General features: G+C 42.8%; 1 protein-coding gene across 4 annotated transcripts in view; it reads left to right on the forward strand.

The window, feature by feature from the left end:
- Window positions 1-22,907, forward strand: part of DENND5B (DENN domain containing 5B) — a 160,833-nt gene that overhangs the window by 131,098 nt on the left and 6,828 nt on the right. For all 4 annotated transcript variants that reach the window (XM_053921659.1, XM_053921661.1, XM_053921660.1 and 1 more), the window contains 8 exons: window positions 3,146-3,227; window positions 11,779-11,907; window positions 12,426-12,547; window positions 15,566-15,711; window positions 17,222-17,340; window positions 18,198-18,385; window positions 21,134-21,216; window positions 21,432-21,558. In XM_053921659.1, coding sequence (XP_053777634.1) covers window positions 3,146-3,227; window positions 11,779-11,907; window positions 12,426-12,547; window positions 15,566-15,711; window positions 17,222-17,340; window positions 18,198-18,385; window positions 21,134-21,216; window positions 21,432-21,558 — 996 coding nt within the window. The remainder of the gene's footprint in view (window positions 1-3,145; window positions 3,228-11,778; window positions 11,908-12,425; window positions 12,548-15,565; window positions 15,712-17,221; window positions 17,341-18,197; window positions 18,386-21,133; window positions 21,217-21,431; window positions 21,559-22,907) is intronic.

Below are 22,907 nucleotides of genomic sequence, written 5' to 3' on the forward strand. Positions count from 1 at the left end.
CAACTACTGTTGCCTGCTGCGGTGTCATCATCCAGTACCCCGTTGGTAGATGATCCACAAGCCTCTGTGTCCAGCCCTAGTCCCTACACATCCATTTGGATGGCCCACTGGGACATCAGAGCCCACAGGTCCTAAGTCAAACTCATCATCTCAGCGCGTCCCGTCCTGTCCCTATCAGGCCTCCTCTCTCCACCTTGTTTGAAGGCATCAACCCCCTTCTCTCTGTCGAGTTTAGAAGCTGGAAAGTCATCGGTAACGTACCAGAAGCCCACTGGACATGCCATCGGGACAACCCACCCCTTGGCCTCTGTGAGCCTCAGTTTCTTCATCTGCAAAATTAAGACTAAAAATTTCTGAGGAAAGTTATAATTAGGGTAATATATGTTCAGACATTTAAAATCCGTACTTAATACTGCTTTTGACTCTTGCTTACCCTTAACATCTGGTCGTTACTAAGATCTGTGTTTTCTGCTACTGCGTGTGTCTCCTCATTGTGCTCACTGGCTGCCACTGTCCTAGTTCATCCACTGGCCTTTGGAACAACTTCTAGCTCATCTCTAGTTTTCTTTTATACCATCACACTGTCACTCTACTTAATAACTAGAAAGTACTCACGAGCATGCAATTGTTTTTTTCAAATCCCTCCCCTCTCTTTAGGATTTCTGTAAATGTCTAACTTCTTTTTTAATGTTCTGCCATCCAGCCCTAAACAGACTCATTTTCCTCACTGAGTATTTGTTGAGCATGTATGTTGTGTGGGGCCTCTGCTAGGCCCTGTGGGTGTTCTAAGAACAGGATATGACCGAGCCTCAAGAGGCATAGACGAGTAGTACCATAGGAGTAACAGAACGTTAAATTATGGTAAGTTTACGATAGATGTTCGGTTTTACAGGTCCTGTTAGAGAGAGGGAATGACACCTAATAGTGTACCTAGGGCAGAGACAATATTCAGGAAAGACTTTACACAGAAGCAAAATTAAAGCTAAGGTTTATTTACTGAGGACTTACTCTGTGCCAGGCACTATTCTGAGTGCTTTCTATCTATTTGAACAAAGTAGATGCTGTTACTGTTCCCAATTTGCAGGCGAGGAAACAGACCAGAGAGTTTAAATCACTTACCCAAAGTCAGTGAGCTGTTAAGTTCCCTCTGTAGGATCTGAAAAAGCCATGTTCTTAACCATTAAGCTGTACTGCTCTCAGTCTGAAACGGTGAAGAGGCTCCAAGCAGAAGAAGTATGCAGAACGCCAAGGAGAGGCTGAAGACTATCAGATTGCACAGAGACACGAAAGTACCTTGTGTGTTTAAGGAGCGTTGATCAGAGAAGTGTGGCTAGAGTGTATCTTCCCAAAATCGGATTCCCAGAACTTGCACAGGCCTCTGGATGCTCTAGTTGCGAATGCTTTTTTAAATACCAGACTCCTCTCTTACTAAGTCTGTCACTAGCTGTCTGCTCCCAGAGACACGATTCCTTCTTGTTGCCACGTCTCCTTCTAGCCACCTTTCTGATTATGGTTTCATCTCCGTTCTCTGGCCTCATTATATTTTTTTCCCTCTTAACCTATTTCTTACCACCCATGCGTCCCTCTTTCATGCTGTCTAGTCATCTGGAGTGTATTTTACTTTCTTTCAAAAAAGAGAGATGTGCTGTCACTAATAACACACTTTAAGTGCTGATAGCCTCAGACAGGAGCACTCACACAACACAGTCTTTGGAACAGTTTCCTCGGGCCTTTTACATGCTGGGTATGAGATGAACCAGTGTTTTCCGAGACCCATTGAAAACTCCCTCCTGAAACCGCCCTAACAAATGGCCTGTTTGCCACCCACCTGGTAGAGGAGGCCTAGTACTGTATTAAATACTATACTGTATTTAATACTACTTTAAGCTTGTCACCTGTTCACAAGATATATCATTTGTCTCTTAGTACCTACATCACTATTGTCTTATATAATACAAAACACTGTAGATGTTACACATACTACTAATGTGCTAGACATTAAAAATGGAAAGATGCGAAAATCGAATTCATACTTATTTACAGGTGAAGGGTTCATGCATTGACAAGGAAGCAACAATACCATCGCTTTACGGTAGACTAACGTAGTCAGCATGACTGCTGCACAGTAGTAAAGAACTCTCCAAAAGTTTTTCCAGTATATTTATTGGAGAAAATCCATGAATAAGACCGTGCAGTTCAAACCCATGTTGTTCACTGTATGCGCTGAGTTTGGTGTTGCGGTTTTGTTTTCACTTGCAGATGGGAAAATAGAGACAAAGTATGAAACCCCACAGCATCTCACTTAAAGTGAGATTGGGTGTCTGGCTACAATACAGTAGCTCATCATTGATTGCTCTGGCCATTGACACATAAGAGAACAATTTTTCCTTTTTTTATAAATATTAGCTATTCAGGTTTCATAAGAGACTCATGGATGTTATATATTTCTAAATGTTCATTTAGATTTTACATGATACATATACTATAGTTTGGATTCTGAACTTCAAGGTAGAAACTTAGACTAGAGAGCCCAAACTCTCAGATTTTCCTTTTTAAGAACTCTTTTAGAGTACAGTAAATTCTCACGTAAGATTGTTGATAGGTTCTGAGTCTTGAAGTGAAACAACATATAATGAAATCAATGTTACCACAGGCTAATTGATACAAACGAATTAGGTGCCTATGGCATCTCATCAGTGTTATAAAGAAATAAGGCTACTTGAAGTCCTGCTATATAGGGAAATTGTGTGATTGCAATTCGTGAGCACAGAGATGATTCCCCTGCTCAGTGGCTTAATATATGGACATTGCTTTCATGTAATTATCCAGTTCAATTAGAATGACTAACTTTAGAAAATGACCGGCCCTTATGGCCAAAATTTGCCCATATTGCATGCTAAGTGGGCTATTATGATTCATTTTAAATTTACAAGCATAGCCCCAGATTAACTAAAAGGAAAATAGCTGGTTTACAGTATAAATAAAGTAGCAACATTCGGGGAAAAGAACCTTAGCTTTTCTTTTGTCTTGAAAATTTGTTCTTATCAGAGTGATTTTAAAGTATTTATTTACAGAATGTGAACCACATAGATGTTTATTTCTCACTGTTATTTTTCTAATACTTTGCCAATATTTTTCTACGTAGTTGCCCTGGGACCAGAAAGAAGAAAATCTGACTCGGGAGTTATGTTGCCAACACTCAGGGTCTCCCTTATCCAGGACATGAGGTATTTGTTCTGTGTGCTAGCCTGTGTTGAAAACTTCGAAATAGTAATGGCTTTCACTTAAATCGCTCAAATGATTTTGTCTATGTGTATTTTTTGCTTATGTATTCTTAAAAAAGCATTTTTTAAAACCTTGTTTATTTTACTTTCATACTATATTTTTACTGACATTAAATCCAAAGGGAAAATGCAGCTGAGAAGAATTCTAAAGCATCCCTAATCATTTTATAATTTTCTGATCAGTGGGGTTTTTTTTAAGATTTTATTTTTTTCTAGAGAGAGGGGGAGAGAGGAGGAAAGAGAAGAAGAGAAACATCAATCAGTTGCCTCTCACCTACCATCAACCAGAGACCTGGCCCGCAGCCCAGGCATGTGCCCTGACAGGGTATCGAACCTGTGACCTTTCGGTTTCTGGCACAACGCCCAACCCACTGAGCCACACCAGTCAGAGCTTTTTGTTCAGTGTTTTAAAACCTCCTTAAGTACCTGCTACCCACAGACACAGTTCAAAAAGAAAAAATCTGTAAATAATAACAGGTTACTTGGCAGAAAAACTGATGTCAAGTAGATTTTATTTGAAGCAAATGCAAATATGAGAGTTATCACTTGCAATTACTGGTCTTAGAAATCATTACAAGGCATCAGGATATCTAAAAAGATTTATTGGCCGTGACTAATGTGGCTCAGTGGGTTGGGCATCGTCCCTCAAACCAAAAGGTCACCTGTTTGATTCCCATCAGGGCACAGGCCTGGGTTGCAGGCCAGGTTCCCAGTTGGGGTTGTGCAAGAGGCAGCCAACTGATTGATATTTCTCTCCTCTCTTTTTCCCTTCCTTCCCCTCTCTAAAAATAAATAAAATCCTTAAAAAAAATGGATTGAATGAGGAAGGCAGAGGCTTTTTTCTTCTGAACATTTCAGGTACAATACTTAGCTCTTTAAATATGTAGATTTAAAGTGGATGTTATAACACTTGTAATTTTTATGGTTCATTGATTTATTAATATTGAGATACTAGTTACTAATATTTGATTTGTCAGCCATTGCAGCCGAGCAGCATAACTTTGAGGAGTGGCAGCGGAGTGTGGTGGTAACACATCCCGGCTTCCCCACTGACTAGCTCTGTGACTTCAGGCAGTTTTTGTAACTTTCTTTGCCTCAGTTTCCACTTTCTCAGATATTTAAAAAGTTACCTTACAGGATTGTAGTGAGAATGAAATGAATTAGCCTATTATTGTTAAAAGTTTCAAGAAGTATTTAACTCATAGTAAGAGTTCAGTAAATGTTGGTTTTTGTTATCCGAGGCAGTTTATATACTTTCATCTTAAAAGTCATTGTTCCTTGGTAGATGAAATGTATGTCCTTATGTGGCTTATGATTCCTTTTGATGGTCAGCGTAAAAGGAATAGTTGTAACTGAGGGGAAAATAATCTCCAGCTTTTTTAACAGAAGCATAAAAAAGCAGTTTGATTATATAAGATGTTAACATCAAGGGAACCTGGGTTGACAACACTCTACATTGCTTTTGCCACCTTTTTACAAGTAAACTATTTCAAAACAAAACATTTTTAACCGGGCTGGGCACAAAGCAAATGTATAAGAGCTGTTATCACATCACTGGAGACACGCAAGGGTAGACAGCTTATCCTTACCTAGGGATAAGCAGGTACAATCTCGGCACAGCTACTGCTCACGGCCCCACTGAATATCAGATGGATGAGCTGCGACCTCTCTAGCCTCAGCCCCTGAATTTTTTCACCTGTATTACATCATGGTCGCCACGTTGCTGTGCTTGGCCTTACTGTAATTTAGCCTCCCCATGGGTAACACGGTGATCTTGGAGTGAGGTCCGGATCACTTGCCCAGGCTGGCAGCAGCCTGTGGGTGCACATCAGCCTAAATATAGTTTAGTATAATCTTGGATAGTATATATGGGTTCCGGACACACAACTAAAATACTGATGTCCTGTGATTTCTCACTTAAGGGTTACTTTGGCTTTTAATTTTCAGACTCTGTCTTATAAAAAAAAATCTGAGATCCCCGCTGAGAATTCTAAAGTGATGTTTTGGCCAAACGATAGATGCTTTTAATAAAAACGTTGTTGGTTAGTTACTTTCAAAGGATGTTCAGTAAGGTAGAAAGGTGATGCCCAGGAAAGACAAGCTGACTTCCCAGGGGTTTTTCCCTAACATTTTATTATAGAAAAATTTAAAAACAGCAAAGTCAGCCCTGGCTGGTGTGGCTCAGCGGATTGAGTGCCCGCCTGCAGGTGGAAAGACCACCGGCTCATTTCCCAGTCAGGGCACACACTGGGCTGTGGGCCAGGTCCCCAGTTGGTGACTTGAGAGAGGCAACTGATCTCTGTTTCTCTCCCTCTCCTTTTCCCTCCTTTTTCCTCTCTCTAAAAAATAAATGAATAAAATCTTTTAAAAAATTAAAAAATACAGCAAAATCAAAAGATTCTACTGTAAACACATCTATATACCCATCGTCTAGGTTCCACCATTTATGTTTTTCTATGGCCTTTTAAAAAGTTGTGGTAAAAATACACAACACACCATAATAGTTCCCATTTTAATCATTTTTATGTGCACAGTCAGTGGCATTTGCATTGTTGTGCAGCCGTCGCCACTGCCCATCTCCAGAACTTTCTTGTCACCACGGACCGAAGCTCTGTACACGTTTAAACAATAGGTCCCCATTCTCTCCCTCACTGCCAGTGTCTGGTGCCCACTACCCTATTTTCTGTCTCTGTGAATTTGACTGGTCTAGCTAGCTCATGTAGGTGGAGTCATGCCTTTTGCATCTGGTTTATTTTACTTGGCATAATGTTACTGAGGTTCACCCATGTTATAGCATGTATTGGAATTTCCTTCCTTTTTAAGGCTGAATAATACCCCACTGTATGTACGTACCACACTTTGTTCCCCATTTGTCTGTCAGTGAACATTTGAGTCGTTTCCACCTTTTGGCTACTGTAAATAGTGCTGCTGTGAATGTGTTTCAGTCCCTGCCTCAGTTCTTTTCTGTATATACCCAGAAGTGGAGTTGCTTGATCATACAATAATTCTATTTTTAATTTTTTGAGGGACCATCATACTGTTCTCTACAGTGGCTGTGCCCTTTTACATTCCCACAAGCAATGCACACGTGTTAAGTTTCTCCACGTCCTCACCAACACTTGTTACTTTCCGGATTTGCTTTAGTTTTGTTTTGTATTGGATGATCACCATCCTAATGGGTATGACTTCCAGTTTTTCATGGCATACAAAGCCATAGGTCTTTATGGACCCATGTAACTAGAGTCTTCAGCTTTATAAGCTCAGAAGGCAATTCATTAGTAAACCAAAATGTAATCAGACTCTAAGGTACTGACTCTTACTAACCCAAGAGACTTACTTAGATACGTAAGGGAGATGGGAAAATGGCTGGATTTTGGTTATCTGTCTACTCTTGTCTAGTTGCCATGACCAGGTACGGGTTGGGTCACAGGAATCCCGTGAACCAATTTATTATTTCCTGACCCAGATGACTTGATATTCTTGCACTGATACGGGCAGGGCCTGCCTGGAAGCCAGATTAAAATCAGAAGGCTTCCTGTGCGCAGCAGCCGAGACGTGGAAGCCTGGCCATCTGGCTCTGCACTGGTGACCCTGGTGCTCACAGGACAGGGGTCGCCTCCAAAAAGCCCTGCAGGAACGCTGCCCGTGGCTGTCACTCTCTTTTCTTGGCTCCCTTCTGCCTTTTTAAGATGACTTTTTATACAGTCCATTGTTCTTCTTATTCCTGATGTGTTTACTTTAGAGTTTAACTCTCAGTGGACAGGCTTATTTCCCTGTTTCCAAATTCCTGGCTAACACATCATGGTAATTCCTAATTGCTACCTAGAAAGTTTGTGGATTTGCCCTTGAAGAAAAACACCCAAGTGATACTCTAAACTCTGATTTCCTTAAATCTGGACCATTGAAGAAAAACTTACTTTCTAAAGGCTAGGTAGTATATCTCTGTGAGTCCATGCTCTCCTGTGGGCATGTGCCTCTTTCGTTACCTCATGTCTTCCCGAGTTTATTTCTTGAGGCAAATACATGGGCAGTTTAGGGACTTTGAGTTCTCCCAGTTGTCCAGGGTCTTAGCACCAGGTCGCTTAGCAGATGTAATGAGTCCGGGACAGACACGTCTAAAGGCTGTCATCCCCTTTGTGGTAGTGGCTCAGGCTAATTCTCCAGACCTTCATAGTTGCCAAGTGTCACCAAACTGTCCGTTGCAGAATGATTTTTTGTTCCAAAGAGAAAGGCTGGGGACAGTCAATAACTACAGATTATCTGCATATGGAAGAGGAGTATTATCATGGCATCGCCATTACTACCAGTTTCTTCCCAAAGTAGCTCTGCACATGTCATCTGGCTGCTGAGACTTTATGTATATATATATTATATAATGTAAATATATGTTATGTATTTTTGTGTATACATATAATATATATATATATTTTTTAATCCTTACCCAAGGATATGTTTACTAAGAGAAAGGAAGGGAGGGGGGAGAGAGAGAGAAACATCCATCGGTCACCTCCTGTACATGCGCCACCTAGGCATATGCCCTGACCTGGGATCGAACCCACTGAGCCAACTGATGCTCCAGCCAACTGAGCCACCTGGCCAGGGCAGAGTCTTTTATTCTTAATGGCAAACTATATAATGTGCAGGGCATGGAAGAGCACTGTGTGATCAAGGACATGGTGTGTCCTATAGCCTGAGTACAGGTAATCTGAATATGTAACAGATGAACAGGATGTGGGTAAACCCTAGAAATGTTCTATTTACATTTAAAGACGGGAATAAATTACTTCAGAGTAAGTTGGCAAGTCACTTTATCTTTTTATAAGCAATGTATACCTGTGTGCTTATGAGTAACTGGTTTTATTCTGCACTAGAATTGAGTGGTCATAAGTGATTTTGCTACCCCTGGGAAGGAGTATTCTGAGGAATTTATATGACTGTATAGGATATGAGCTTATAGTAAAATTGGTTAATTCTTTTATTTTCTAATAAATATTATTGGGTTTCACTGGTGATACAGTAAAATAAACACCAGCTTTGGACTCAGAAAATGTAGATTCAAATTTATTTGGGTGCTGCTAATCTTACAAATCATTCAGTTTGGGAAAACAGAAGCTCATTCAGATTGACTTCAGCAAAAACAGGGATTTTCTTGAGCTATGTGAGGGTATCTTCCAGAATCCAAGACCAAGAACTGTGTCTGGAATGGAAACAGTCTGTCTGTCTGTCTCATAGGAAGCAAATCCCCTTTGCTCCTCCCTTCCCCACCCTTCCCTTCCCTTTCTGCTTTATTGTGCACAGGCTTGCCCAGGCCCTGGCTTTAACAGCCTTTCTTATTTTAAGTATTCGATAAAAGCTAACTTGGTTTTCCAGTGTACTAATTTACAGTTTCTGGGGGAAAAAACCCTGATTGCTTCACTTAGATGAGGCATGTGCCTTTTACCCCATTGGTTGTAGCTGAGGGGTTAGGAGCATGGGCCCTGGGACAAGGTGGGACCTGCAGTTTGATTCTCCGGGAATCGGAGTGCCAGGAAGAAGTGACAGGTAGAAAATAGGCAGGCCCTCTAGAATAACACTTATTATCTGTGGCCTTGGGTGGGTCACTGAGTCCGAAAGAGTCTCAGTGTTCTCTCTTTACAGTGAAACAGTGATGATCTCCTCTCACTAGTTATTGTGATGATCCGATTAGGCAAGGTGCACAAAAACTCTTCTAAATTAGAAAGCTTTGTATCAGGGTTAAAAAAATAAACCAAGTAGATTTATTTAAACCACACCATGTATGTTTTTCCATGAATTAGCAGGCTTTATTTTGGAAGTAATACTCATGTAATATTGTGCTGAATGCCATTATAATTACCTATAATGAATTATTCCAACTAAAAACAGATCAAAATGGTATAACTACATAGAAAAATGTTTAATATTAGATTTGGATTAAAGTTTAATAACACAACACATATAAATTGTTTTAAAGCATAGAATTAGCCCTAGCTGGTGTGGCCCAGTGGATTAAGTGCCAGCCAGCCTGCAAACCAAAGGGTTGCTGGTTCGATTCCCAGTCAGGACACATGGCTGGGTTGCTGGCCAGGTCCCTAGTTGGGGGCGTGCTTGAAACAACAGTGTATCTCTCGCACATTGATGTTGCTATCCCTCTTTTTCTTTCTCCCTTCCTCTAAAAATAAATAAATAAAATCTTTTTTTTAAAGCATAGAATTAGATATTGATATACAAAGCAACAGAGATTTTTTTGAGCTCCTAATAGGTGCTTGGTCTTACAAGGTACAAAGAAGGATGCAGGGCTACTAAGACGTCCTTGTTCTCAGGGAACCTGGTGGGCCGAGAAAAATGTCTGTCAAGAGAAAATGATAAGAGTACTAGGCAGTGCATGATAAGTGTAAGTTAGACCACAGAATTGCGTACATTGGAGAGGTCATTGAAGGCTGTCATGGTCAAGGAAAGCTTTTCAGAAGGAGGTGGAATTCAGACATGAATAGGTTCAAACCGGGAAGGTAGAGGAGAGGAAGTGTGTTAAGCAGTGGAATGCAGTCTTACAAGTAACGGCCTAGAATGTACTGTTTTCGGTAGGAGGAAATACTGAGACCGAGGAGGAGTGAGCAGTTCAGCCTGTATCCTGTGAGCTTTACAGGGTTGTGGAACAAAGGAATTTCATTAAGGAGGCAATACTTTAGGCAGAGGAATTTCCCTGGTGACAGTGAACATGAAGGAGAGTCTGGTGCCTTCATCTCCCAAACCTCTGCCTCCTCCCAAAGAAAACTAGCACAAATGTTTTTATGGTGGGAATGCCGATCACCACCTAAATAAAGTAGGTTTCAATTTATGTACTCCAGTTCTTCCCATTTTCCTTAAACGTGGTTGTTTTTCAAATTACGGTTGTTTTCCACTTTGTCATTCTTCACCTACCACGTGTTCAGATACTTGTTTAAGATCAGCTGATAAAATAGTTTCAGTAGATTTTACTGTTTTAGAGTAGGAAGGATACATAGGGAAAAACTATGCAACATTAGTACTTAACCCTCATATAGATTTGTTTTCAGTGAATTCACTTTGAGTCCACTTGGTGTTCCTGGATCTTGTCAGCTCCGGCCTGGCAGTGCACTCAAACGGGGTACCATGTGTGTGCTGTTGAACTTGAAGTGATAAATGCCGGAGCCTTTCCCCCGGGTTGCTCTTCAGTCCGCTGTCATCGTTTGGGGACTGTCTGCAGGGTTGAGGGGCAGTCAGTGCTGTTTGATGGGCTCACACTTGGGTTGCCAAGTGCCTCACCGCTGCCACCAGTGAGAACCAGGGTCTAAGGGGGGCCTGCTCGACAGCAGCTTTCTCCGTTCATGACCATACGTAATGGCATCGGCCCTTTAAAAGTAAAATAACACAAGTCTGTCGTAAATCTTACTCTGACTTGTTTTTCTGCCACCTCTTCAGTGCGCCTGTGCGATGTGATGTAATGCTTTACATCTTGTTTTCAAGAGTGTTTGATTATAAATCAGCACTGAGGAGTGAGGGCCTAAATCTTCACATCCAAAAACTGAGAGGGAGGGAGGGGAGGCGAAAGGGAGAGAGGAAGGATGAAAGAGAAAGGATTATGTGTGTGTTTTGCAGAATAAGGCTGTTCCTTATTCTGAATGCTTAGAATCATCAGACGGGACGTTTTATTGCAGTATCTATTACAGCTAGGGTGAGTCATTTTAGATCAAAAAAAAATCAAAAGAGGAAAGGGTGGGTCACAATTACAAAGACTTCAGTGACTCCCTGGAGTGGTTTTACAGTTACCCCTCCCTTAGGCTTGCCTCCTGCCAGGCCGCCTTCCCCTTCAGGGGGAAAATTGACAAGGAAGATACAGTCAGTCCTTCTGGGGATAACATTGACTTCTGCAAGGAATACTGATTTCCACATCTATCTAACACTCAGTAGGGGTTTGGCTATACAGTATTTTTTTGTAGCCACATAATTTTCCAAGTGTTTCAAATTTTTTAAATGTTGAATTTATCAGTGCAATACAGCTTGTCTTCGGATGCCACCGAAAGTAAGATTTCATATTTTCCATGTGTTGTTAGGGGTGCTTGCAAATAATTCAGTGGATTAAGTTGTGACAGATACTTAATTAAATTAGAGAACAGATGTCTTTAATAAAAACTTAAATATTCAGCCTGTTTATTTTCCTGAGAGTCAGGAAGAACCTGGTGGCAGTTTACAGGTATCTGTGAGGCTGAAATAAGAACATAATAAAACCTGCAAGAAAAAGGGTGTAAACTGCTCTATCTTAGGAGGCAGCCTGTCTGCCTGTGCTGTAACGGTGACTCTGATGCGGGACTAAAGGCGTGATTCGGGCAGAACCTGAACACACGTAAAGCGTGTGCGGCTCGTTGCTTCCTTTAAGTATAAAAGAACTTACGTGTACAAAGTGCTGTACCCCTGGGTTCTTTTCCAGTTCAGGGCCATTCTTAGGGTTTTCATCTTTTCTGTTGCTGCTGTTCTTTAGGCATATTCAGAACATGAGCGAGATCAAGACTGATGTGGGGCGAGCTCGGGCGTGGGTCAGACTGTCGCTGGAAAGGAAACTCTTGTCCCAGCACCTCAAGCAGCTGCTCTCTAACCAGCCTCTCGCCAGGTGAGGGTGGCCTCTCGAGGCGTTTCCGTTTCTGTGACCTGTGTGCTTACAAAGCAAAGGGCATAAGTTGACAAACTATAGTTGAATTTTTCTTAACGTAACGAGAGGGCTCGAGTCGGGCAGTCCACAGTGCCATCGTGGGCGCAGGCTCTTTGTGCCTCTCTACCAGGCAGCCCTCAGTCTGGGCTGGCCACCTTGTGGTTGATCCCACATCAGTCCCACTATCCGCCAGAGCAGATGGTCATTCGTTGCCTCCCGCCCTTTGTCAGCAGTGGTCGTCGCTCTCCAATCTCTCCTAGTGTAATAAACCAAATGGATCCGCGGGTGTTTTTCCTCCCTTACTGACCAGGTTAAAAATGTCAACCGTCTGTATGTCCATTTTTGTGAACTTTCCAGATTAGAGTTTCCAGATTAGAGTTTCTGCCGAGCTTGTGGAAGTGCAGGCGTTTAGTTTTAATGGAAGACATAATGAAAAACACGCTATACTCTTGTTTCGTGCTTGTCTTGCTCTTTCCTAGGAAGCTTTATAAGCGTTATGCTTTCCTGCGTTGTGAAGAAGAAAGAGAACAGTTTCTTTACCATCTCCTCTCCCTCAACGCTGTGGACTACTTCTGCTTCACCAGTGTGTTCACCACTATCAGTGAGTCTGGAGAATTGACTCTTAATGAAGAGTTGCTCAGTGACTGATGGAATAAGAGTACATATTTTTAAAAGTCGCACACACTATAGCACAGAGAGCTAGGCACTGGGATGCCCCTACCCCCGCCCCATCTCCCTTAAAGAGTGAAGATGGTACCCCGGCTGGTGAAAGACAGCCCTCAGCTCCTGGCCTATGGGGAGTGCCTCACCTAGGAGAACTGCCTAACCTGGGGGAGCCCTCCTGCCAGGGCCAGCAGGCCTCTGAGACTGAGGCTGGTGCAGAACTCATGGGGGATGGGGGGGCGGGAGCTGCTGAGCACTTCATTACAACAACATCACGGCTCAACTTCCGGTCAGCCAGGCCTGCTTGCTTCCTCTCAGGTTCATCCCAGAAGCAACATTCTGCGTGCTAGTTTCTGACTCAGCGTCTGCCTCCCAGGACACTCAGTGTGCAGTAGGAGATGGGGTGGACATGAAAAGCAATGCTTTAATAAACAGTATTCTTGTATCTTATCCAAAACACAGAAATTCAAAGAATCAGTATATGATACAAATAAACTTCTATAACTGAGCATCATTGAACGTTCATGATTCGCAAAGACTTCGGGATCTTGATGGACAGTGTAGGTCCACAGAGGGAGGAAGTGCTGATTGGAGATGGGTTAATTAAGTTAAAAGTATTCTCTTCCTCATTACTAATTCTTATTAGCAGTAGGTCCCCTTCCTTAGTTTAGAGAATTTTTACTTGTATCAGTTTGGAGTTATGTTCAGCTGCAAGTTTCAGAAACTTGCAAAACATTAGTTTAAGCAAATTAGTAGTTTTATTTTTCTTACATAACAAGTCTTGAGGTAGGCAGTCCACAGTGCCATCACGAACACAGGCTCCTTGACCCTCTCCTCCTAGACAACCCTCAGGGTCACAAGGTGGCTTTTTCTCAGTCCACCTGCCAGTGCGGAGAGGAAGGAATGCCAAGGGATCTGACAAGGAATGTCAGAATCTGTGCTAGAAATCGTAATTTTCCAAGAAATATCAGTGAACAGCATGAACATTTCACAGGCCAGAACTGTGTAGGTTTTGTGTTCTCCAGTCTGTGGTATAGGCAGACAAGGAAAACCGGAGTAGAAATGTGGTTATTGGGCCAACACATAATATCTGTCAAGCTGCTGTTAGCTTATTAATTTATTGCAGGTATGAGACGCTAAATGTCAAATAGTTTTGAAAGAGAAGAAATAGTTAGGACTCTTAAGATTCTCCTTATCAGTATGGATGGACCTGGAGAACATTATGCTAAGTGAAATAAGCCAGTCAGAGGAAGACGAATACCATATGATCTCACTCATATGTGGAATCTAATGAACAAACTGAACTAACAAGCAAAACAGAGACAGACTCATAGAGGAAGAGCAGATGACAGCTAGTGGGAAGGAGGTTGTGGGGGAGAGACTGAGCGAAAAGGAGAAAAGACTCGTGGACATGGACGGCAGTGTGGTGATTGCTGGGGGGAGTGGGGTGTAGGGGTCTGAATGGAAAAAATATATAATAAAGATTAAATAGAATAAGTAAAAGCTCCTCATATCTGCATTTTCTCTTTGTATAAGAAACTCAATTGGAGGAATTGAGATACTTCATAAAAGACATACTCTGAGTTTAAGTAATACTACTTTTTATACTTGAACAAATCAGTTGTGCATCTGAGGCCCCTTTGCAGACGCAGAACGGCTGGCCCTAATAGGCCTCTTCTGCAGCTTTTTAATCCTGTCCATGAAAGAAACTACAGAAGCCTGTGGCACCTAAAATAGTCTTCACTAACCTCTTCTGCTTTCAGTTTCAAAACCATTTGATTCTTGTGATTACTAAACCATGGAAGTACAGCCTTTCCTCTGACATCTTACCTTTCCTTCAGCCAAAAAAAAGAAAGAAAGAAAGCAGAAAGGGAGGTTATTCACTCAACATAAAGACAGTGGTCTACACGAAATTAGGGAAACGAGTCATTTATCCCATTCATTTTCCTCATCTAAGAATGCACTGGGCCGTGAGCCCCTGTGGTGGGGTGGTGGGGTGGTGGCTGGGCACCTTGTCCAGTGTATGTTTTCCACCCTACCTGTAGTTCTTTCAAGGAGGGCGTCTAATAAGCCCTCTTGTAGCCAGGTGAGCAGAAATCACAAGAATACCAACAAAAAATATTCTGCTCTACTTTTTGCAAAAGAAAACGTATGACTCTGAAGAATAAAAATGTGCTACTGTGTTTGAGCCATCCCACTTTTTGAAGGAAAATGGAGGGAGGGTTGTCATATCTAACCGTGTTGTGGTTCCGCGTTTGAGCGAGAGACAGTGGAAGCACAGTGACATCTAGTGGTGTGCCTTTGAAGAGCCTTCAGGAGAACCGTTTTCACACAGCTCTCTTTCCAGGTCTTGGTTCTTTTCCTGGGGCCCTTCTGTGAGCACCTTAACAGCTTTCCAAGTTGTGCCTAGGATGGAGGTGCCTGCCGTTGTGCTTGGCGTTGCATCCTGAGCTATAAAATTGGGATGGGGAAGTTTGGAAGTACAGTGCTTGGGAGCATTGCCCAAGACAGTCAGCCGCAAGGGATAGTCATCCACCCCTTTTTCGTATGAAACTATCCGGGAACTTGTACTCAGTCTTGTAAAAAAATTAATAAAAATGTTGAAACAACGAAAGTGCTGTGTAGCACCGTCAGTGTTCGTGCCCGCAGGTATTCTGGGGCTGAGGCCTGCGGTTGTTACACTGCAGTGGGGATGGACGTCACCATGGTGGCACTGTAGCGTGCACACGTGCCCCGCACACTGGTGATGCATGTGCAGGGAAACCGCCACCAGTGTCCGCACCTCGTTTCCTAGACTGGGAGAGGTGGTGATCTCATGTTTTTGTCTAAGTACATCTTGATGGGTCATAAAAAGTGAATTATCTGTGAAAGCCAACAGAGGGCTTAATACCGATTTGTTTTGTTATCGGGAGAATTTTATTGTAATTTTTTACTAATTTCAGCATGTTTCTTCCAGTGATTCCGTATAGGTCAGTGATCATCCCCATCAAAAAGCTGAGCAATGCGATCATCACATCGAACCCCTGGATCTGTGTGTCGGGAGAGCTAGGAGACACAGGAGTGATGCAGATTCCAAAAAACCTCCTCGAAATGACTTTTGAGGTAGGTTCAGCTTACACCCTTTTAGCAGAAAGTGGCATGTGTAGTTCTACACAAGGATTCCAGTTTCACGTTTCTATTTTTCCTTAAGTCGGATAACATGAAGGAACACGCAGGCAGGCAGGATCATCTTTGTGATCATATTCCTAAAGTTCGTTATAAAACACACACATTTATTTGGTATTTTTGTTATTGTTTTCATTGTTAAGCTCTGTTTTTCTACTCGGTGCACAATGGGCCTCTTCCAGGCCCTGTTCCGTGATTCCTGTGCCTTAGCACTAAATGTTTCCCCCACAGTGGTTCTCTTCCTCACTGCAAAGTGCGCCCTTCCTGAATGTGGCCGGCAGGACAGGAGAGCTGACATCCATGCTTACGGCTTTTAGACCACGTGGTGACACTTACGAAGTGATTTCGTAAAAATGCCGTTCAGTGTTGTAGTTCCGAGCTCACCTGGTGAAGCATTCCCACGTGTTTGAGCTGGTGTGCAGGTTGGCCCTGGCCCGCTAGAGGAAGACAGTACCTGCTCTTGCTCCGGGAACGCAGGGGTCTAACCAGAAGTCTCGTTCGTGTGCGCTGTGCCGCCTCAGAACAGCACGTTCACTCAGAACCCCATTTGGGCCCTGTCTGCCCAGTGGCCTCGCAGCCATCTGAATATAAAAGATGAAAACCCTTTGCCTTTATTGAACTTCCAAGCAGGGAACATAAACTGCCTTGTAAGTCCCATCATTGCTGTTTCCAAACTCCGTCTCACATCTACCTGCTTCTTTCCATCTCCGCAGCCCCCACTAGTTTAAGGTGCCTCCTCCCTCACCTGAGTCGCTGTGACACCGTCTCACTGCGATATGAAGAAGTCAGGGGCCTTAAGCACTCATGGCCCTGACCTTCCCAGCCTTCCATAGGCACTTGGGGTCTGTGATCTTTTATCAGAATTTAATCGGCACTTATTTTTACCATTTCTATTATCACTTTCTTGCCAGGAAAGATGTTGATAACTATGCATTTTTTTAACAGCTTCAAAGCCCTCTGGTAGATGAAGTTTGAGGTCAGTGCCCCCTTAGTGTTTTATTAGAAACAGAAAAATAACTGTGTCAGTGATTTCTAATATCTTTAGTTGTTTTTCTCATTTCTCCGTAACTGAACATAAATAGCACCCTTTTTCTGCTTCTTGGAATTCTTCTCATCCTTTAAGGCACAGGTCACTGTCTGTGCAATGTTTCTGGGTTCCCCAGTTAAAAGTCGTCATTCTTTCCCAGGGTTCTTCTACCACCTGTTCTCCTCTCTCGTCTAGCACCTGTGTGGTCCCCTCGTTAGGTAGCTCATGTCCGCTTGTCTCCTCGCTCATCAGGTGGAATGTATGAGATGCACAGACGCTTCTCCAGGGCAGAGCGGAGCACATGTTACGCAGAGTGCGCCCTCTGCAGTTAAGTTGGGTGGAACCACAGCACCACAGCCACAGCTGGGAGGCAGTGGGTTGGGATCGGGTACTGAGTAACCTGTGGTCCTGTCCCTGCAGTGCCAGAACTTGGGGAAGCTGACCACTGTTCAGATTGGTCACGATAACTCTGGACTGTTAGCCAAGTGGCTAGTGGATTGTGTCATGGTCAGAAATGAAATCACAGGACATACATACAGGTAAGTGAATGGCCTCAGGAGGAGTTCAGAATTCTTATTTTGAGACTCTTCAAACAAGAAAAGGTTAAGAATTGTTTTCCTTCTAAAGCTTTCCCACTGCCTTCTGTATCTTAGTTTAGTTTTTTGGGTGGTTTTATTTAATGGTTTGGTTTATGTGATACAAAATTGCCCCCAAAATACTTTATAAAAACAAATTGTGTTGGCTGCTAATCCTTAGATCACAAGTGTTGCTTATCGTATTGAAAAAGATTGCTGTAACTCTGATAAAAGAGAAAGAAAAAAGAGAAGCTTAAAACAATTCAGTAAGAGGAAGGGCTCTTTCAGACTGTGCTGCTCGGAGCTAACACTGCCCTCTGGGAACCTCCTTCTCTTCTGTAACTTTTAAGTTTGACATTAATTTATAGCTTGAGAATATTCTTTCTCAAACAAAGTACAAAACTTTAAGTTAGGTTATAACCTATTAAATTATTTTAATTAGGTTCATTGTGATAACAATCTATAGCTATGTAAAGGAATGTATAAGAAAGAATGCCTTCATTATTTAGAGATTTATACTGAAATGTTTTAGATGTAAAATGTCCTAGAGTATGTAAGTTACCTTAAAATACTTCAACAAAAAATGAAGCCTATAGCAAAATGTTACATCCAGGTGATAAGAGTACGGATGTCTGATATACTATTCTTTTTACTTTTCTGTGTTTGGAATTTTTCCTGATTATAAGACACAACCCGCAGGCACAAAAATAATGGACCTTACCCATGGTGCTATTTTTAAAATTTTGATTAAAACTATTAAAACAGCGATGATTCAGAGGTTTGTGTTTGTTTGTTTGTGTTTGTGTTTTTTGTCCCGCTAGGTTCCCCTGTGGGCGGTGGCTGGGAAAAGGCATTGATGATGGGAGCCTGGAGAGAATCCTCATTGGAGAGCTGATGGCATCGGCGGCAGATGAGGACCTGGTAAAGCAGTGCCGGACGCCCCCCCAGCAGAAGTCCCCCACCACGGCCAGGAGACTCAGCATCACTTCACTAACAGGAAAAGCCACCAGTAAGTAGTTCGGTTTTTAGTTTTTCAACATGTCTCAAATGTGGCAGGTTTCATGTGGCCATTTCACAGAAAGCTGTCATATTTATGAATTATAATAGGGAGGTTAGAAAGAAGAAAGCTGCCCTGGCTGGGGTGGCTCAGTGGATTGAGTGCTGGCCTGTGAACCAAAAGGTCACCAGTTGGATTCCCAGTAAAGGCACATGCCTGGGTTGCGGGTCAGGTCCCCAGTAGGGGGCAAGCACGGGAGGCAACTACGCATTGATGTTTCTCTACCTCTTTCTCTCTCTTCCCTTCTGTCTAAAAATAAATAAAATCTTTTAAAAATAAAAAAGAAGAAAGCTGGAGAAAATTAATTTGGGAGAAGGGACTTTAGAAAGGGAGGGAGAAGGAGAAAAAAATAAAGGCAAAACATTACAAATAATTTAAAGCCTGGAGAATTTAGATGTTAAAGTTTAATACAAATGCATGCTTTGTTTCAATTAAGCTATGGAAATACGAATAAATATTTTGCCTGAAGCCTAAAAGAGGAGTAAGGACAGTTTTGTGTTACAGTACTCTCAGATAGCCACATTTAGCTCTCTAGAGCCCCTTATTCTAAGAGAGATTCTAAAAATTCCTCTCCCCCTCTGCAGCTTCTTATAGAAGTGATGACACCAGACGCTATATATAAAGGAGTGAGTTCTATGGGAAGGATACTCTGTCCACATGCCGTTTTTACTAGTACAGTAAACTCCTCATTTATTCTAGTTTGGAAAGGCTTCAGTAGGCTGAGTAATGTCTCCCCAGGACATCAGATACTAATCCCTAGAATCTGTAAATATCACTTTATTTGGGAAAAGGTGTGATTAAGTTACAGATATTGAGATACAGAGATTATCCTGGATATCCAGGTGGGTCCTAAATGCTATCGCATGTGTTCTTACAAGAGGGAGGCGGCAGGAAATCAGACCCAGAGAAGACAGCATACAGACAGACAGAAATTGGAGTGATGCAGCCAGAAGCCACAGCACACCGGCAGCCACCCCAAGTTTGAAGAGGCAAGGAGCGTGTTCTTCCTTTGAGCCTCAGAAGGGAGCGTGGCCCTGCTCACACTGACTTCTGTCCTCCAGAACTATAAGAGAATAAATTTCCATTGTTTTAAGCCACCAAGGTTGTGGCATTCTGTCACAGGAACCACAGAAAACTAATGCAGAGGCAGGATGATTTAGTGGAAATTTATAAAAGTTTATCAGTGAAGTGGTTTTGTTTTAGCTGTGGACAATAACTGTAAGTAGAATAACAAAAGTACCTAAGAGGCCCTTAGTTTATTAACAAAGCAACTTCCTTAGTTTTAGTCCCAATCCATTTGTTAACACATGGCGATATATTCACTAGTAAAATTATATTATCTAAAAATCCCCCTATCCTTTTTTAAATTATTCCCCTGATTCGTAAATCCTTTCTGTAGTCAGAAATAAAATGTAGAGCACGCGCCAGAATAGATCAAATGTGAAAGACTAGGAGAGTGAATACAGCTGAGGATGGAGGGCGGGGGAATACTCACACTCTGCTAGTGGGAATGTAGAAGGAAAAACAGCTTGGCGGTTTCTTACAAAGGGATACACACATTTACCATATACTTGACCCAACAATCCTACTCCTAGATATTACCCAAGAGGGATGAATACAGATATCTACACTGAGACATGCACTCAGTTGTTCGTAGCAGCTTTATTCATGTAGTCAGAATGGAAGCAGCCCACCCTGGCTGGTGTGGCTCAGTGGATTGAGTGCTGCCTGCAAAACAAAGGGTCGCCAGTTCAATTCCCAGTCAGGGCACATGCCTGGGTTGCAAGCCAGGTCACCAGTCGGGGTGCATGAGAGGCAACCACACATTGATTTAAAAAAAGAAAAGAATGAAAACAGTCCCACTGTCCACAGTTGGTGAATGGATAAACAAGTTGTGGTATACCTGTTCAAGGGGGTACTTCCCAGCTGTAGGTAAAAGTGAGCAAACTATTGATGCATCTAAGAGCACGGGTGAATCGCAGAAACATGCTGCTGAGGGAGAGAAACCAGATGCAGAGGACTAGGTGCTACTGGGTTCCGTCTATATTAAGTTCTAAAAAAGGCAATATAATAGTGCTAGAAGGCAGATAGGCAGCTGCCAGAGTGGAGAACTGGGGAACAGGACCGACTGACTGGGGGCACAGAGAATTTTTGGGGGTGGTGGAAGTTTTCTATGTTATGATTGTGGTGGTGGCTACATGGCACACTTAAAATTGTTGAATTTATTGTGTGCAATACCCTAACTATGCTGATTTAATTATACAGTTATAGAATTATACAACTTCTGCATCAGTCTAGTTTCGTGCATTAGTGCTGTTTTGAGAACACTTACCCTAGCACTTTTGACAGGCACCATGCCAGGTGATTTACACCTAATACCTCATCCAGGTTTCCCAGTGACCCAAGCACGAGATGTGTGTGTTCCCTATTTTAGATTAAGCAAAGTCAAACTCGGAGTGAAACATTTGACCGGGGTTATAGATTACTGGGGTGAGGCTGGGGTTTAAATCTAGGGGTCTCTTGGATTCTTTTTTCATTGTGCTAAGACGCCTCTTGCTTGGCCAGACTGCCCAAGGCAAGTTTCCTGGAGCCCCTGGCAAGGTGGAGTGTTGCCGGCGTAGGTGGACACAGTTGATAACCCATAGTTCTTTGGTTTATCTCCCTGGCGTGAGAATTCAGCCAGTGTTTATTATTTTTCAGAACCCAATGCTGGACAGATCCAAGAAGGGATTGGAGAAGCTGTGAACAACATTGTCAAACATTTTCACAAACCCGAAAAAGAGGTATGATGAGCTATAAAACTTAGTAAGTAGGATTTTGAAACCACTTTTAATCACGATACATAAGGCAATACAGGGTGTTTCAGTTTTCGTTTGTAAGCTCTCTGATAGCTGCAGAACCGTGCTTCACAGCTCCCCTCAGCGCTTGTTGCTCTAGCGTGTTTCTTCAACACTGGAGCAGCAGGTGACCCCTCGGCCCCGTGTGTTGTGTCCCACAGAGAGGAAGCCTCACAGTGTTGCTGTGTGGGGAGAGTGGCCTGGTGGCAGCACTGGAACAGGTTTTCCACCACGGGTTCAAATCTGCCCGCATCTTCCACAAGAACGTCTTCATCTGGGACTTCATCGGTAAGTTACAGCGGGCGGATGTTGTTATGAAGTCATGGAGATGCCTCTTAGAAAACTCAAAATCCAGGAATTGAGCCAACAAGGGTTAGTGATAAGGGACTGTGTTGTTGGATTTTTTAAAAAATAAATATCAAATAAGCACCATCCTCTCTTTTCATCCAGTTAACAAATATTTGTAGTGCCCACCGTATTCCGGACAGTATTCTAGATGCTCAAGATATTTACCAAGACGTAACAGAACAAGCCCTGGCTGGTGTGGCTCAGTGGATTGAGTGCCGGCCTGCGAACCGAAAGGTCACTGGTGTGATTCCCAGTCAGGGCACAAGCCTGGGTTGTGGGCCAGGTCCCCAGATGGGGGCACACAAGAAGCAACTGACTGATGTGTCTCTCACGTGTCTGTGTTTGTCTCCCTTTCTCCTTCCCTTCCCCTCTCTCTAAAAGTAAATGAAGCCTTTTTTAAAAAAAGATAAAAATTCCTGTGGTCGATCCAGGAGGACAAATAATAGACGAAAACATAAGAAACATGCCATTCATCTAGTATAATAGGAGGTGATCGCTGATATCCGGAAAAAGCAGAACGTGGTGAGAGGAAATGGAGTGGCGAGAGCTCTTTTTAATGGGCTGGTTAGAGGCTTATAGGTTGACAAGGCGACATTTGAACAAAGACTGTGAGGAAGTGAGAAGTGAGCCGTGGGAATGTGGGGGAGGAGAGCACACCGGCCGTGGGAAGGGCCAGGGCTGATGCCCCAGGTCGGAGTGCACCTGGCCTTTCCAGGGAAGAGCAGGGACATCAGTGGGACTGAGCACAGTGAGGGTGAGAGAAAGGGTATTTGGGGAGAGGGGTGTTCACTGCCAGAGACAGGTTAGGGAGGGCCTCCCAGTCCTCCACTGGGAGGACCCCGGTCATTATCCTGAATGAGATGGGAAGTTGTTGGGAAGGTTCGGGTACAACGTGTTTTAGAAGCATGACCAGCTCTGTGCTGTCTGATACGGTAACCACTGGCCACAGTGGCTACTTAAACTTACACTGATTTCATTTCAATGTAAAGGTCACTTCCTTCGTCACCCAGCCCTACTGTAGCTACCAGTTGCACCTTACAGATGGAGACATTTCCATCATCACAGAAAGTTCCACAGGAGTGTGCTGCTCTAGCTTGCTAAACTCTGTCTTCTTTACTTTGGTATGCCGTTCTTCTAGAATTCCCAGTTTCTTGGAAGGGGTGATTAATCACTTGTGTTTCGTAAAAAAGGCCTAGAGGAAGCAGTTGATTTTGTCTAATTTAGAATTTTTGTACAGAAGGAAAATTGACAGATTTGGACCCTGGAAATGATATTTTTTTTCCTTCTGG

The sequence above is a fragment of the Desmodus rotundus genome, chromosome 3 (assembly GCF_022682495.2).
Source record: "Desmodus rotundus isolate HL8 chromosome 3, HLdesRot8A.1, whole genome shotgun sequence".
NCBI lineage: Eukaryota > Metazoa > Chordata > Mammalia > Chiroptera > Phyllostomidae > Desmodus > Desmodus rotundus.